Source organism: Drosophila kikkawai, chromosome 3L (genome assembly GCF_030179895.1).
Source record: "Drosophila kikkawai strain 14028-0561.14 chromosome 3L, DkikHiC1v2, whole genome shotgun sequence".
In the NCBI taxonomy this organism is placed as follows: domain Eukaryota; kingdom Metazoa; phylum Arthropoda; class Insecta; order Diptera; family Drosophilidae; genus Drosophila; species Drosophila kikkawai.
This window is the reverse complement of record NC_091730.1, coordinates 24,854,102-24,870,833: the sequence shown is the minus strand read 5'-3', so window position 1 is coordinate 24,870,833 and position 16,732 is coordinate 24,854,102. Positions and strand designations below refer to the sequence as shown.

Below are 16,732 nucleotides of genomic sequence, written 5' to 3'. Positions count from 1 at the left end.
GCCGACAAATTTTGAGAAAATTGCAGAACCAAGAAGTACACAAATGAATCCCAAGAACATGTCTTTCTCTTTTGGTAATAATGTGAAATATTACCATCCAATTGTTATAATCCAACTGTCCACAAAATAATTTTTAATAAATCTAATATGTTATTAATGACAATAAAAAATCCGCTCCGGAAATATCCAATGAATGAAAGAAAAATAATTTGAATAATTTTTTTTTAATGCTTCACATTCTTAAACCTAATGAAAAGACCATTCTTAAAAAGGACGAACTAGTATTGGTGGTGGTTGCCGAGTAACTTGAGTAACGGCGACTGACCTTCCGCTTGCATTCTCACATCTATCAAGGAGTCAGAAAACTCCGAGCACAGCGAGCATCCGCAGCTGGAGGGCATATCATGCTGCAATGGAAATATCGTTTATGTTTTGAAGGAATTCAGTTCTGCCGTCAGCATACCTTTTGGGTAAACGTATGGCCATCCTCACAAATCATTTTCACTGAGATCGGCTGGAATGACTTTATGTTGCAGCACGTGCAGAATTTCTCGTGAATGTCAGTAAGTGCGTTGTACTTGGATCCTGAGGAACAGGCACCCTGGCAATCGGTGAAGCCCTGAATGGGTTCGGCGTTGACACAACTTCCGTGGCCGGGCTTGGAAAACTTAAGCAACTCCTTGGTTTGCGATTCCGCCAAGGATACAGGCAAACAGGTCGCTGCAAATTAAAAAGGGGAAGTAAGAAAAAGTCCCATGTTTGCAGTCTACCCACATTTATCTGCCACAATCGGCTCCAGCTTGCAGCGCTGACAGCAGCCATCTTGGTACAAGAGATGAGAGAGGCAGCCACTGACATCCGGGCATATTTCCTGCGAGGTTGTAACCAAAACCAGATCATCCTTTTTCAGGCAGCTGTATGATGTGCAATTGTCGGCTGATTTCCAATGCGAATTAATTTCGTACTGTTTATGATCAAAAACACAAGCAGTTTGGGCACATTTGCCACAGCATTTAGTTTTGTCTGTGTTCTGATAACTGAAGCCTTGGGCGCAGTCGGTTACACACTGTTCCAGAGTGCTCACCACCTGGGACTTGCCATCTGGACCGTAGGTACAAGACTCGTGTTTGCAAACGTCCTTGGCATGGGTCCACCTCTCACCGACCTGCTTAGTGAATTTTGAGGACTCGTCGAGTTCATACTGAATAATACAGAGGTCCTTTGGAGGCACTAAAAGCACACACAGTTTAAGTTTCATTTAAATACATAATACGTGTCTTTCGCTTACCGCAGGCATGGGTGGGGCAGCAACTCCCTGGGTCCTTGGTAGTCTTGACCTCATAAAATCGTTCTTTACAGGATATGGGTGCCTTAGGACACAGCTCCGGTTGACAGACGATCTTCTGACTAGGGCAGCAACCTTCCTCAATCTTTACAAGCTTCTCGCCCGGGAGCAACTCCCGCGGTGCTTTCAAAGTTTCACACTCTTCCTTGGGTTTACACTCTAAAAAATATATTAAAATTGGTTTAACTGAAAAGTAATTAAATTTTATAGGCAGCCTCACCGCATATGTACTGGGGACAGCCATTAACATCGTTTTTCTGCTTTTTGAACTGTCCGGGGCCACAGATTGGCATCAGAGGAGCCAGGCATATTTTGGCCGGATCTTTGGGCTCTGGGACACATCGATACCTGGGGCAGCACTCCTCTTCACTAACGATTATTTGAGGCTTATAGTTTTCGGCGCAGATGTTCTCCTCGACCTGACATTTCTTTTCCACACAAGAAGTCTTTCCGCTCTGGTCGCACTGGCATTCGTTACATTTATCCTTTTGCCATTTATCTCCAGGAAGATGCAAACCATCGTCACACTTTGTACAGGCTATTTCGGGCACACACTTGCCGCTATCCATGACTTGACCTGCGGGACAGAAGCAGCCCTCAAAGCGCTCCGAGCTCAGGCACATATCATCACTCTTCACAGTATGGATTATAGCCTGGTTCTTCAGGCTCACTGCATCATAATCCGACATGGCTTTGATTGTATCACAGTTTTTGGCGCATCCGCACGGCTCGTAGACCATATCGATTGGGCACTCATATGGACACAGCTGTGGCCTTCTCCAGTTAGTACAGATCCCGTGTTGATTGCATTCCTTGGCATAAGCTGCCAGGGCTACGCAGACTGCCTGCTGGGTATTGCCGGGCTTGCAGATGTCCTGCTGGCAGGAGGACACATAGGCAATAGGGTCGACGACAAGCGGACACTTTCCAAAGAGCTCGGGATTGTAAAATTGCAGGCACGGATCCTTCTCCGGGGGCAAAAGTTTACACTGTTCCTTGGGCACATCCTCGCTAAGGCATCCTTCCACAAGTCCGAGCTTGGGCTCATCCGCTTGCCAGCTCTGAATTAAGTCCACTCCAGCCTTCCTCTTTGCCGGATTGGGCTGCAGGTCGTTTGAGGCGTTTCCATTGCAGTCGCCACAGAGTCCCTCCATCTTGCTTCCGTATCTGATGCTCGGCACGCCCAAGGAAAAGATCATACCCTCGAAAGAGACAGTCAGCTCTACATGAGACTCTACAAGGGAGAGTACCAGCTCCTTGCCAACCACCTGACGAAGGCTTATCCAACTGTCCTTATACGGTATTTTCTTAATTTCAAATCCATCTACCAGGATTTGCAGGGACTTAGGGTCCTGCGGCGAACGCTGTATGTGGATCACGTGGTCTCCATTGATAATATGGATGGACTTAACACAGCTACCATTATTTACCGGGGTTGCCAGGCCCAGCCTCTTGCAGTCATCCATGCTAGCATACACCTGGAATGTATGCACACCAGGGAGCACCACATCTCGAGACATCAGGTAGGTGCAGTTTCCATTGAAGCCAAACGGCTTACGGTCGTAGGTCATGTACTTGGAAGCACCCAGGGCATTACACACACAATCCTTGCACTCTGATATGGGCACACACTTGGATTCCTTTCTCACGGTTCCTTCTGGACAGTAGCAGCCTGGAAAGCATGCATCTGGAAGCACGGGACAGTCGTCGCCATGGACGTTGTCACAGGAAGGCTCACAACGCCGCTTATAGCAGTCCGTGTGCACTAAGGGAGCTGGACAATTGATCTCACACTGAGCCACGGCTCTCCAGGTAGTTAATTGGAGCAACGGATTAACGCTCAAGCACTTCTTTACAAAACTCTCTAGAATGTTGCACTTGCACGCGCCGGTATCCCCGTTGTTGGCCATCATGCAATCGCAAGCAGCTTCGAGACAGTAATTGTTAAGGAACTGTTTATAATTGACTGACTTGTGGCAGCGAGCAAAGGTTGGATGGCTGAAAGAAACGAAGCAATAGAGTCAATTAATATAAAGCTCTGGGATGGGACAGATCAAATCAAATCAATATTTATACCCTTGCAGGGTATTATAATTTCAGTCAGAAGTTTGCAACGCAGTGAAGGAGACGTTTCCGACCCTATAAAGTATATATATTCTTGATCAGCATCAGCAGCCGAGTCGATCTAGCCATGTCCGTCTGTCCGTCTGTCCGTCTGTCCGTCTGTCCGTCTGTCCGTCTGTCTGTTTCTACGCAAACTAGTCCCTCAGTTTTAAAGCTATCTGAATGAAACTTTGCATATAGTCTTCTATATGCTCTCACTGCTATATATGTCGGAACGGGCCGGATCGGACGACTATATCATATAGCTGCCATACAAATGTTCGATAAATTTTTAGAAAAAAAATTATAACTTGGCTGTTTTTCAATATTTTTGCATCATGTTTGAGATATAGCCATTTTATATTATTACAGAATTTTGGTAAAAATTTTATGAAAATCAGACGACTATATCTTATAGCTGCCATAGGAACGATCGGAAAATGAATAGAAAAAAAATTATAACTTCGTTGTTTTTCAACATATTCTTATCTACTTTTAGATATAAGCTTCTTTTATTATTTCAGAATTTTGGAAAAAATTTTATGAAAATCGGACAACTATATCATATAGCTGTCATATAAACGATCTGTAAATGTGGAGAAAATGTAAAGCTGGGAATGTAAAACTGTAACTGTCAAACTGTAAACATAATAACTATAGGTAAAATTTAATGAAACTCTGTTTTGTGAGTATTTTCAGCATTTAAATCTATAATATAAACATCAAAACCAATCTGCAAGGGTATACAAACTTCGGTGTGCCGAAGTTAGCTTCCTTTCTTGTATGTTTAAAATTATACAGTTTATACATTAATGTAAACTGTAAATGCATTTGAAAACTATACTTACTGTATGATATTACATAGCTGTAAAGCCTTAGCCTGCATCTCTCTGGAACATTTGAGGTCCCCACACTGATCCTTGGGCACTCGCTTGTCGTACCAACTGTCCCCGAACCTCTCGGTATTTGCAATTATCTGACCATCCGGGGATCTCTTGTCGTCCTTGGGGTTCCCATTGTAGTATCCGCACAGACCGTCCACAGTTCTTATGAACTTTGAGGATATGCCCACTTTAACGATTCCAATGTCATCGAGTTGCACCCAGAAGCCGTATTTTGTAGACACGGCCAGGAGGGTTTTGCCCGGCTGAGAAACCACGAAGGAGGCCTTGCAGATGGGCGAGTTAATTAGCTGCTGTACTGTGAACTCGAATCCATTGAACTTGAGCTTCAGATGCGGAAGGAGAATCAACTCATTTCCAGCCTGTATATCCTGTATGGTGATCACTTTGTGACAGACCCTGCGAGTCTCGTCGTTGCATTGCTGATGGACTGCCAAAATAAGACAAGCATGCAAATGATATGGCCTAAAAAAATAGTGCTTTACGCATGCTTACCGGATATAGACCAACTACCGTTGTGAATATCTCTGGCCAGGATGTGGCTGCATGGTCCGTACTTAAACACAGTGCCGTCAAAGGTGGTGAAGCTTTTTCCGCTGATCTCGCAGACATCGTCCTTGTTGGGTCTAAGAACACAGGCATACTTGAGGCAGTCTCCTGCCTTGGAAGTGCTCATATCCAGTTCTACGTCGTATTTCTCTGGACACTTTGGCTCCGCACAGCTGATGGTTTCATTCTTGTCCACCTGCTTGCTGGGAATGGGTACACAAGTGAACTCGTCACACAGCTCCTCCTGGTGATAGTCCAGTTCCTGGCTTGGCATAGCCAGAATTTGTTCCTTTGACGAAATGAACTTGGTCTTCGTAATGGTAGTTCCGTCATCCACAATCGACACTTGTTTGGAGAAGGTAAACATCTTCGACATTTTTCTCAGCTTTTTCTCAGTAATTTTAATCTTCATCTGAGGCGGGCAGACGGGTACGGGACAGGTAATGACTTCAGCTGAAGCAAGAAGACGTGTTGTAAAGATGTATTAAAAAATACTATATATGATATATTTCTCCACTTTTATACTTACTCTCATTCTTTTCCCGTTGGATGTCGGGCTCCACAGTGAATGAGTCCCTGCAGCTGGAATCCTCATCGTCTGCACAGTCCTGAACGCCATTGCACCAGAGAACTTCGGGAATGCAATCCCCACTGGAAGGGCATAGTCTTTGGTGCTTGGGACACGGCTCGCATTTACAATTGCAGTCACTGGTTATCACCGGACGCAGATTGGCCTCCAGACAGGGCACGCAATTCTTAGGCCTGCAGTTCTTGTGCCCGCCGAGCACGCAGACGCACTCCTCGCAGGCTGAGTTCTCAAACTTAGTGCCAATAGGGTAACTAACATAGTTCTCTACACAGGGGCAGAGATTATGCCGCACACAGCTAGTGCCATCCCAAAACAGAGGTTCTTCACACTGACACTCGGAGTTCGAACTGGAGGTGGATACACCTTCGCAGATATTGCATTTTGTAGGCGTGGCTTTGTCCACAGGAACGACGCGCTGGATTTCAGCTAGAGATGCAAAAATACGGATGGTTAAAAGAAAATAATGCTTTGCACAGTATAGGCCAATCTGCCTTTCTTACAGACTTTCTTATAAGTATTATTCTTAAAAGGACTACTATGAACGAATTCCAATGTTCAAGGATATACAATTTTTGACAATCCAAAGCTCCTTACTTATAATACTATTAGGTTGTAAAATATCGTAAGTCCCCAAATCTTAATAGCAGATCGCAAGGATTGCCATACATTTATAGCTTAGTGATCATAAAAAATAACGACTTACGGTATGGCAAAAAGCATCCAAGGGGTTCGATGCGCATATTAATGTTTCTTTCCCATTTTGCTGGCATAATCTTAAGGTACTGCGTCAAAATGGGCTTCTTGAAATGATGTCTGCGCTCAGTTTCAGCATCTACGTTGGCCTCAAAGATTCGCGGTTGTCCATTCGATGAGAGCACTGTGTTCCACGTGGGCTTCTTCTTAGAGAACATAACTTTGTAGCCTGTAACCCAACCATCTGGACCACCTTTGGTTATAAAGCCAGATATATTTCGCAGTTCCAGGAAATCGAATTCGATGAACTCATTTTGACTGTTAGCCAGGGGACGCCAAGCCAGCGGTGTCGATATATTCAACAGGTCCAGCAGCTGTGATTTCCTGGCTGGCTGACCCTGCTGCCACAAGCTGCTAGACTGAACCTGCTCCTCGTACATCTTACCCTCTGCCACGCCCATTAGATCGATGCAATCCTGATCTTGAAGCTGAGCTGGCCTCTCAGTAATGGGTGAGGGAGTTGAGAACATGGATTTTGGCTCGGACTCCACCTTGTCTCCGCATATCAGCAGCTCCACGCGCATGGCAATAGAGCCGTGCCATTTAAGTGGATAAATTCGAATCGAGCTTGCTTCGATTGGTATCTTAAAAAGTGTCTGGACTGGAGCCCTTGAATCTAAGGGACCATTGAACATTTGTGGCTTATCTGTGTCATCCACCAGATAATGATAGGCAGTTCCATCATGACTGTGGAGGATCTGAAAAAAAAAGTTACTTTGCTAAAAAGGTTCAAACCAACGACCGCAGCGAAATCTACCTTGAAAAGGGTCACATAGTTGTCAAAGTCTGGGTTTCCAGCCATGACAATACCATAGAAGGGTTCCGGCTTGCCAAAGTTCAGTTCCAGATACTGCATCTGATCATTAATGCTGGGCGACCAGCTACCCTTGCCATGCTTTTTAGTTAGGCGAGCCATGCTGGGGCCGTGCTCGGGAGCCAATTGGGAACTTGCATTGAATATGCTATCAGGCTCGGAATGCTGATTGTAGTCGATCTTAGGAATAAGGCTGCAAACACATAAGTTTTAATGTAGCTGCATTTAAATGAATTATTTAATTTTTTACCGTGCCGGGGAGCAGTGCAGAGGCGGAGTAAGGGTAACAGGGATGATAGGGACCACGGGCAATATTTCCTCTCCCTCTGAAATATTCCAATAATGAATCAAATGACTTTCAAGTCCACTACACAAAAATAATTTGGTTGTTCATAATGTTAGCTTACACTTATCCTGATTTAAATCCGATAATAACTAACCTTTTGGAACCACAGGAACGAATTCTTGCTTGTTGGGAACGCATGTAAAAGCATTATCGATGCACTGGCAAACCTCAAACTCTCCGAGAACGGGCATGTGGGGCTGCACATAGTGCTCTGCCTTATCCATGCAAGGGCATTCGTCGGCATGCACACAAGTATCCTCGTCTCTCCAAAACTTGCCCTGCTTGTGACAGTCCGGTCGCAGCTTATCCACACATCCCGGCTTGCAGTGCTCGCCGGGCTGGCATAGGCCGCGCTTCTTCAGAATGCTTCCGTAGTAGTGGCAAGTGTGCTCGCATTGGTTTGCACAGGATGCCCAGACCTTGCCGTCCGGACACTGTTTAATGGGCTCCGGCTCAGGATCTAGTCTTGTCTTCGTCTCACAGCTGGGCTTGATCTCCTTGACGGTGGCTATGTTATCGCAAATAAACATGGTGGGGTTGAACATCAGATCTGGACCGCAGGTCTTCTCCACATAGATCCACCCACCATCCGCCTTGGGATGACAATGCAGAAACTTGTGGCAGTCCCCGGGGAAATCCTTATACTCTGCAATGGCGGCATCGCAGGTCAGGCCGAGCTGTGGCTTCTCGGTGGGCTTAGGTAGTTCTGCCAGTGGCTCCTCATCGCACTGGCAAAAGGCACGCAGCTCGTAGTCGTGGCACTTGCCTATGCACCTAAGGCCCTCCTCCAGATTACAGATCACGTTCTCGTCCATTTGTTCTGGAGCCTCGTGGGTATCTTTAACTCGGCACTCAACCTTGGTCATGTACTGCTTCAGGCAAGTGCCATAAACGTTCTCCAAACGATCGTAGCGCGGCACCTTCTCCTCATCGTTCAGCCGCACGCTCTTGTGCGTGGAGTCCTTGTCCTTATCGCACCAGCGAGTCCATCCCTTGACGCACTTGGTTTGATTCTGCGTTGCCATGGGAGGGGACGCCGTGGAGCCCTCGATAATGGGAGCCGAATGTGCCGGAGTCGTGGGAACGTCACATTTGACGCCGCTGCAGATTTCCTTGCGCTTGGAGCATCGGCAAGTGGCACACGCATCCGAATAAGTGATGTCGCCTTCATAGAATGTCTTTCCCTCCTTGACCATACAGACTGGCTTGCAGTCGGCCTTAGGCACACAATCCCGATACGTGTCATTGAGGTAAATGAATCCGTCCTCGCAAGGCTTAATGTGACATCCCTCTAAACAGTTCTCTCGGTTGCACATGCGCTCGGCTATTCCCTGATCAAGGAAGTTCTCACACGTTTCCACAGCACAGGCCGGAGTACAGGCCTTATAGTCCGAACAATGCGGATCACATTGCATGGCTGTGTATGAAATAATACAAATTTTTCTTAAAATAGAATTGCAAAAAGTTAAGGTGAGATAATTCAATTTGTAAATGTAAAACCTGACTTAAGAGATTTGAGTGTTTATACGGAAATACTTTTGATATTATTGAATTGCATCTGCAGTGCAAACTCACAATTCCCATAGCACAAAAAGTTATTTAAAAGCTTCAGAGATCCCATTAAGTATATACCTATCCGCATTCTCGCTGTACTTACGACAGAAATGTTGCGATCTCCAGCGTATGTGGATGCCTTTCTTGGCACAGGCATCGGCATAAGCGGCCACGGCGGTGCACAAACACTCGCAGTCGCCGCCTTGGTCACAAGCACACGTATCAAAGATGCACCGCTTCCAGTAACGTTCCAGTGGTACCTCTGTGTGGCACTCCTGAAACAGCTCCGACTTCAGGGCTCCGCATTTCAGTTGGGCCCAGGTCTCGCGCTCCGGATGCTGCTTGCAGGCATCGATAGGCACCACTGGAGCTGAGCAATGCGGTTGCAGTTTCCATGCGTGGCCGAAGAGCATGGGGCTCGTTTCCAGGCCAAAAGAGGGAGTCTGCATGTCATCCTGCCCATTGCCGTTATAGTTGCCGCACAAGCCACTGACCTTCTTGCGCCATTCGTTGCCCAGTTTGACGTAAACTCGTGTTCCCTCGTCCCACTTTACTTGCAACTTCAAGGGTATCACTTCCACAACCACGAAGACGCCGGCCTTGTAGATATGAAAAGAGTTGAAGCCTTTCGAGTTGACACTATCACGGAGTTCTACAGAAAATAGAAGTTGTCATTGACTGGAACCTATTAAAACTTTGATTACTCACTTTTAATGGCTGACTTGTTAGGGTCAGTGTAATATGATGAATCCGCGCTAAGAAGCAGCGACTCTTCTGCATGGCCAGTCAAGGAGATTTCCAAAGACTTGGAGCAAGTTACGCCTAATGTGCCGCACAGTACATTCTGTATAGTGATGGTGAAGCCATCTCCATTGTCGAAAGTTCCTTTGGATAAAACATAATCACAGGCTCCCTGGAAGTCAAAGTCGTGGTTATCGAAGGTGGTGAAGTGGGAATCCCCCCAGACACTGCATGTGGACTCGCAGCCATTATCCGAACACTTCCAGTTGCCAGCCTGGCACGTGCACAGGTTACAGTCCTCCTTGATCTTCTCTCCATCATCGTAGCTCTTCCCGGCATGGTGGCACGAGCAATTGCTGGGCAGCACGCAGGCCGATCGGGAAGTGTCATAGACGTATCCCTCCATGCAAACACATCCCGGAAGGCAGTCCGACGAATCAGCCGTGTACTTGTCCATGTTTTTGCAGGTCTTCGGCTCCTTGGGGGCACATTTGGTGAACTCGGCAAAAGGCTGATTGGCACACTTGGAACGCAACTCCGACGAAGGTGGAAACTTATCTTTGTCGCCCGGCTCGGCGTCCTGGCAATCCCACACACCATCTGAGCAGGTGCAAAGGTCCAGGAACTTCTCTCCCGGACGCACCTCTTTGTAGCCCGGCCGGAATGTCATGCCGTCGAAGGTGCAATGGCACCTTTGCTTCGGCACACACTCGCCCTCCTCATTGATGTACTCTCCATGGGGGCAGCGACAGCCCTCGACGCACTCCCGATTGCAGGTGCCCTTGCTGGGCAGATCATCGCAAGTGAGGGCGCAGCCATCGCCGCACTCATCGAACACCTGACCCAATGGACATTTTACAGCTAGAGATAAAGACCAATTTTGTAAATTTCGTCGGAGGGGAATTCTTTGTAGCACTTACAGCACTCCTTAACCGTCATCCGCCAGCCCGTTTTCACACCCTGACGCATGCATTCAGTTCCGTAGGCCGAGAGAATGGGACAGAAGCACTTGGACAGGTCGTCCTTACAGGCACAGGTGTCATACAGGCAATCTTCGTAGAACTGCTCCGGTTCGACCATGAAGTGGCAGTCTTGGAAGATGTCCTGCAGAATCCAGTCACAGTGCTTCTCAGCCTGGGCTTTTCTCTCCGGATTGAGGGTACAAGGATGAGGTCCTTGATGGGTCTCTGCCTTAAACTGGCACGTGTCTTTCGTGCGCCACTTGTCGGCAAAAGGCTCCACTGCTGTCTCCACATCGCCCTCAGGCGTTAGAAAGTCATCTTGGGTATTCGAGTTAAATGTACCGCAGAGACCTTTTGTCTCTCCTCGCCAACTCGGCGGAGCGTCGATGTATACACGCGATACTCCGTCCCACCACACGCGAATCCCATCAGCAAATTCCACAGTTAAAAAGGTCGAACTGGCCCGACGGATCAGCACTTCGCCTAAGCCTAACATCTTTGGTAGCATCGTAATTGGCTTGTCATTGACAATGGTGGAAAGGCCCTGGTCCAGCTTGATTACAGAGGGAGTTCCGTCGCGCAGTATAAATCGAATCGTCACCGACTTGGTGCAAGATGGGTCGTCAGGGGCGGCAAAGTTCATTGCCTCAGAGACAGCCCCCGAACAAGCAACATTCTCCGCTTCGACCGACAAGTTTTGGGTCTTCAGCAGATAGTAGGAGCATTTGCCCATGAAATCAAAACGCTTTCCATCGAACGTCTGATAATGCGGATCTCCGATTGCCCCACAGCGAGCGCCACACTTGTCGTCTGTGCACCGCCATTGCCCATTTTTGCAGGTGCATGTGTTGCAGTTTTTCTTGATCGCGGACTCTGGCTTAAACTCCTTCCCGCGAAGAGAGCACGGACATAGCTCCCGCGTTATGCACGCCTCCTTATATTGTACCGTTCCTTCTGGACAGAAGCAGCCCTCATTACAGGTGCCCCTGGAGGGTGATACCGAAACATTCGATTCGCAGGTTGGCTCCACATTTGGCCCGCAGGCATGGTAAACCCGTCCAAATCCGCAGCTGATGGCTGTAATGTTAAGCTGTAACTCGGATCTTAATTATTTATTGGGTATTTTACGTACGACAAATCTCCAGATTTCGCCATCCATGCTCCAGCTTTATGCCTTTGAAGGCACACTCCTTGGCCAACATGGCGATGGCGTCACAGTTGCAGCTTTCAGGATGCTCACGGTTGGCGCAGTTGCAGTAGTCCGACATGCAGGTGCGTATCAAGGCGTCGTAGTTAAAGGGCTTGATACAGTCTCCCAACTTCTCGTTGGCCAGTAGGCGCTCGCAGACCACTACAGCCTTCTGCAGTTTGCTCTGTTCGCACGAGTCCACGCCGAACTCCAGCTCGGCACTGTTTTCGACCTGACACATGTCACTCTTATCTTCGACGCGCCAGGCATCGGCAAAGGCCTTGACTGTCTGCAGCTTCTTCCCCGTTCTAGAGACGAAATCAGTGCTTGTGTCACCGTCGAGCGATCCGCAGAGACCCCCAACTTTGCCCCACATCTGGGGACCAGCCTGCACCGACACGTACTGATGATGGTCCCAGTCTACCTTGAGTCCCACGGACTCCAGATCGATCTGGACGTGCTGTGCTACGGGCATCACTTTCATACCCATTACCTGCACTGGCATCGGAAGGTTCTTTACTGGAGTGGATAGTCGCATGGTGCCATCTTAAAGTTACATATTTAGGGTATTAATCTTTTAGATAACAGGAAGTGTAGACTCTTACTCAGATTTTCGAAAGTGTACAGGACGGATTGCCAGAGTACCTTGAGGGTGTGAGCGCACCCATAACCGGAGCCATATGGACAAGCCTTTAGGATAATGTCGAAAGTTCCCGAAACTTTGTCTGTTATTAGTGTGTGTGAGCATGACAAAGGTGCTCTGGGGGAGATATATGCATAAATACTTTCTTCAATTTCGATTAGTTTCTACTTACTTAAAGACCAGCCCATCGAATGTTTTCATATTAAGACCCCCCCAAGTAGTACAAAGAGCTGGACGGGGGGTCTTGTCAATGACAACGTCTACCTCGCTGGTCTGATACAGCGAATAACTTCCCAGTGTGACAACAGTTTCCTCCGATGACCACCATTCCTAATTTATTTAATTAAAATTGAGGCCACCTAAAGTAATCTAAATGAACAAAAACTTACGCTTCTTCTTTCCAAGTCTCTGTACTTCGCCAGTAGGGCCAAGAGTTTCTCCCTTTCGGTTCGGATTTCGTAGGCCATTTCGCCACTCAACCCGCCATGGTACACATGTCCCGCCTGCTGTATCACCTTCTGCGTAGACGTGCTGGAGCGGATGGTGTAACCAGGAGCTGCAATTGTGATTTGTCGAGGCAATTTCCCAATTTGGTACGCTTATCTGTAACAGACTTACGGAATATGCACTTCGGTAGTGGTTCAGGCAGATACCTTCCCTGTTGATAGCTACACTTGTACTCTATGTCAAGCCGACCTTGGACCTTTAATCCCGGCACTTGGGGACAAGTAAATGTGCAGCGAGCCTCCTCCTGTTCATAGGCACATCTGTAGTTGCCATTAAAGTTGGTATTGGTAACATTGCAGCTATTAATATCTGTAGATTTTATGTTTTAGATAGATATTTTAAGAATGTTTTGGGGGTTGTAGAATACTGATATTTTAAGATTGGCTTACTATATTGACAGTGGGCCCCGCGGAACATCTTAGAGCATTGACACATATTGAAGCTTATGCACTGGCCTCCGTTCTGGCATGCTGGCTCGCAAGTAGCTGAAAACGAAGTCGGAATCAGAACAATTCTTATGTTGTGGTGGCACTACTTACGAGCACAGTCAGGAGTCTTCTCGAGCCCCGTCTTGGTGTGAACCCACTGTCCGTTGCGGCACTCAATATTGGTAATACCACTGCCATCTGGAAACTGGAACCCTCGCATGCACGAGACGTGGCAAATACTGCAACGAAAGTGCGGTTTACACATTGCTTCCACATCCGACAGAGAACTCACTTGTTCTTGCATGAGACTTTTGAGTTTTTCGGGGCCTTTGGAATGGAGGCACAAACCGACTTCTTCTGCTGGCACACCGCTCCGGAGTAATTCTCTGGACACTGACAATTTCCGGGCGAGAGGCAAATGCCGTTGTTTTGACAGGGCGGCTGGCACTGGGCCTGGCAGGGCGGAACTTCAGAGAACACCGAGTTTCCTATAATCCATCCATCATTACTGCAGAACATCTCCAGGACCAGTACGTCCTTAGCGAAGCTGAAGCCAGAAGGACAGAAGACCTTACACCTTCCACCATGCTGGCACTCGGACTGAACGTTTATCGGCAACTGCAAGGCAGAGCACTTGCCGAAGGCTTCCAGGTAGTTGGCGCCGCTTCCGTAAAAGTTTCCCTGATTCCTAAATAATATGGAAGTTCAGTTGTTGGCAGCTGACTTCAAATAATGGTTATCACCCACCCCTTTCCAATGCCAAAGACTCCAAGGGTTTTCGTTAAAAGACCTCTCCTGCAGCGAAAGAATGTTATAAGCTACATTTAAGGAAAACTCTTATAATGCTTACTCACCCAAAGCCTCCACCCACGGAAGATGTCTTTATGCCACCGCCATATCCTCCGGCGCCTCCTACTGATCCAGCATAACTATATCGGGCACTTAAAAAAAAAGTTCTTTAAGCTATATATCCGTTTTGAGCTTGACGAATTATCGCGAATTTTTCTGAATGATCATTACCTAACTGCGGGGGCACGTTGTATGTTGAAGCTGATATGGCGTTCTTTGCGTTCACTTTCCTTATCGAAGGAGTCGGGTACAGCTTGGACTAGCGGGCTAATTTTGCGAATAATTTGAGCAAAAATATGGGGAAATGTGATGGTATTATTATCAGGCTTGCAGTACAAATATTTCTTAACTGAGTCACATACAAATTTCTAGTCTAGTCACAAAAAGTACTCCAAAGCGGAAATTCTATTCAGCGTATAACGGACAAAAATTCAAATGTATACTAAAAATACCTTTTAAATTTTTACTAACTTTCCTTGCCAAAACGTAGAAAATTTTTGCTGGTTTAATTCAACAAGGACCTTACATATTCTTAACAAATTTATTAAGGCTGGGACCGCTATTATTATTTTCAAAGAAAAACACTGTTACATATATAATATAAAAACGATTTTAATTTGTATCGCAAAAAATTAAAATTCAATTCTTATGTACAATGTAGTACAATTTTCGGCGATATTGTTTTATATCGTTGTATAAAGTAACCCTAGCTAAAAGAGTGTTTGACACAAATTTTCTTTCTGTCCGAATAAAAATAGAACATGAATTTAATCCATATATATTAAATAATTTCAGAGAAAATAAAAGCACAGGAAATAAAAACAAATAAGTTTAATTTTAGTGGAAATAAAACTTAAACAAAAATTATTAACGATTTTCATTTAGTATCTAAAAATTTCTTAACTCAATTTAAATGTACGATTTTGCTGTTATTATATATATTCTTATCCTATATATCCTTATTTTATATCCTTGTAAAAGGATTATAAGGAAACAACCTAGGCTACAAATCTTATTTAGTCAAAGGACTCTACCTTCCTTTTAAGATAAATGTTTACTATTTATTTGAATAAAAATACATCCTATCTTGGTCATGCTCCATTTCAAGCCATATCTGCGAATTATTATTGCTTAATTTAATCACTCAAAAACTATTAGCATTTTTAATGCACAATGTAATCAGTTAGATAAAACTTTTATAATAATCGGAATAATAATTACACTCTTTGGAGTCTTCAAACATTTACTCGAATTAAAAGGGGGAAATCCTAAGTAACTCCTAAAACGCATCGAAAACGGTCGACACAGAATCTTTAATGTATGTTTTATTTTCAGTATTTAGATGCAAAAAGTAGCTTCAAAATATTTATTCAAAACGACTATATTGTAAATGAATCGTATATTTAAATTCAATTTAGTAATTATTTAAAAAAAAAAATCAATAAAAAGCCACGATTTATCAGAGGAGCCGATTTCAGGACATTTAAAAAGGCTATTAAATATTCCGGAAGCTTTTAAAAATAATTGTAAAATGTTTGTGTGTCCTTTTTATTATATTTTAAACTTATTTTCACTGCAATGTCTGCACCGATAAACTTCTTCCTTACTTAAGATCCTCGTCATCCTCATCGTTCATTATAAAGTCGCCATCCTCAGACCACACTTGAGAGATCAGCACTATCCACACACACAAATAAATCACTTTCTGCCTCATTTTGGCAAATAATATTGTCCTCCTGTCAAATTATATTTCCAAAGGAGGATACTGATGTATCCTGCTAGGATCACTTGTGGTAACACATCACTTCCAGGACATTTATATTCCTAAGCTGGTGACCGAATATACACAAAAACAGTTTTAAATCCGAAGTGTTTTTTAATGTTCACAAATTAAAAGTATGACTGCGACTGAAATTGCCAACTAGGGTGAGCAGCTTTTATAGGCCCTCAGTCGACGCCGTCCGAAAACCTTATCAAACGTTAGAGGCGAATCCACGGCCTATCTGGAATCCGCGAATCGACTTTGCCGAGCTTAAATTAGCATCGCGAATATATCAAAACTGTGCCAAGTTAAGGCTGAGGGTAATTCCTGCGTGATAATGCCACTTCCCGTAGCTTATGTCATAACTTTACAGCAGTCCGAGAGGGGCATAACTTTGTTGAATGGCCCCAGTCACTGGATAAGTCGCCATTCAATTTATCTGGTCAGCGAAAAGCCCTTGAATGAAATAATCATAATAAGCATTCGTTGGCTGGCAATGAACTTGAATTTCAGTTCAAATCCAGAAAGCGAAATTTCTTATACATTGTCATTTTAGCGACATTTTTGCCGTTACAAAGGATAACTCGCCTGTGATTCGAAAGTTCTCCATTCTGGTTTTTTTTTTGCACTTTTCGATAGCTTTAAGTGTCTTGAATATCATACTAAAAGGGCAAATCGAAATACGTAATAGTTTAA

At 45.3% G+C, this 16,732-nt stretch overlaps 1 protein-coding gene across 2 annotated transcripts; it reads right to left on the bottom strand.

Annotated features, from left to right (window-relative positions):
- Positions 1-208: 208 nt before the first annotated feature.
- Positions 209-16,165, bottom strand: Hml (hemolectin). 2 transcript variants are annotated; one of them, XM_017181080.2, is made up of 27 exons: positions 15,882-16,165; positions 14,446-14,541; positions 14,280-14,366; positions 14,173-14,220; positions 13,718-14,113; positions 13,537-13,664; positions 13,387-13,482; positions 13,109-13,306; positions 12,880-13,046; positions 12,663-12,820; positions 12,453-12,607; positions 11,791-12,393; positions 10,617-11,735; positions 9,664-10,557; positions 9,059-9,607; positions 7,496-8,818; positions 7,306-7,381; positions 6,999-7,248; positions 6,192-6,939; positions 5,429-5,914; positions 4,846-5,352; positions 4,297-4,780; positions 1,566-3,343; positions 1,289-1,504; positions 775-1,230; positions 464-720; positions 209-407 (listed from the first exon to the last, which is right to left on the bottom strand). In XM_017181080.2, exons 1-27 carry the CDS (start codon positions 15,986-15,988, stop codon positions 279-281), a joined length of 11,511 nt encoding a protein of 3,836 aa, XP_017036569.1. In that variant the 5' UTR covers positions 15,989-16,165; the 3' UTR covers positions 209-278. The 2 variants fall into 2 exon arrangements, with proteins under 2 accessions (XP_017036569.1, XP_070141127.1); XM_070285026.1 differs by lacking the exons at positions 209-407; positions 464-720; positions 775-1,230; ... (5 more) ...; positions 6,192-6,939; positions 6,999-7,248 and having other exon boundaries at positions 7,306-7,422.
- Between the last annotated feature and the right edge of the window lie 567 nt (positions 16,166-16,732).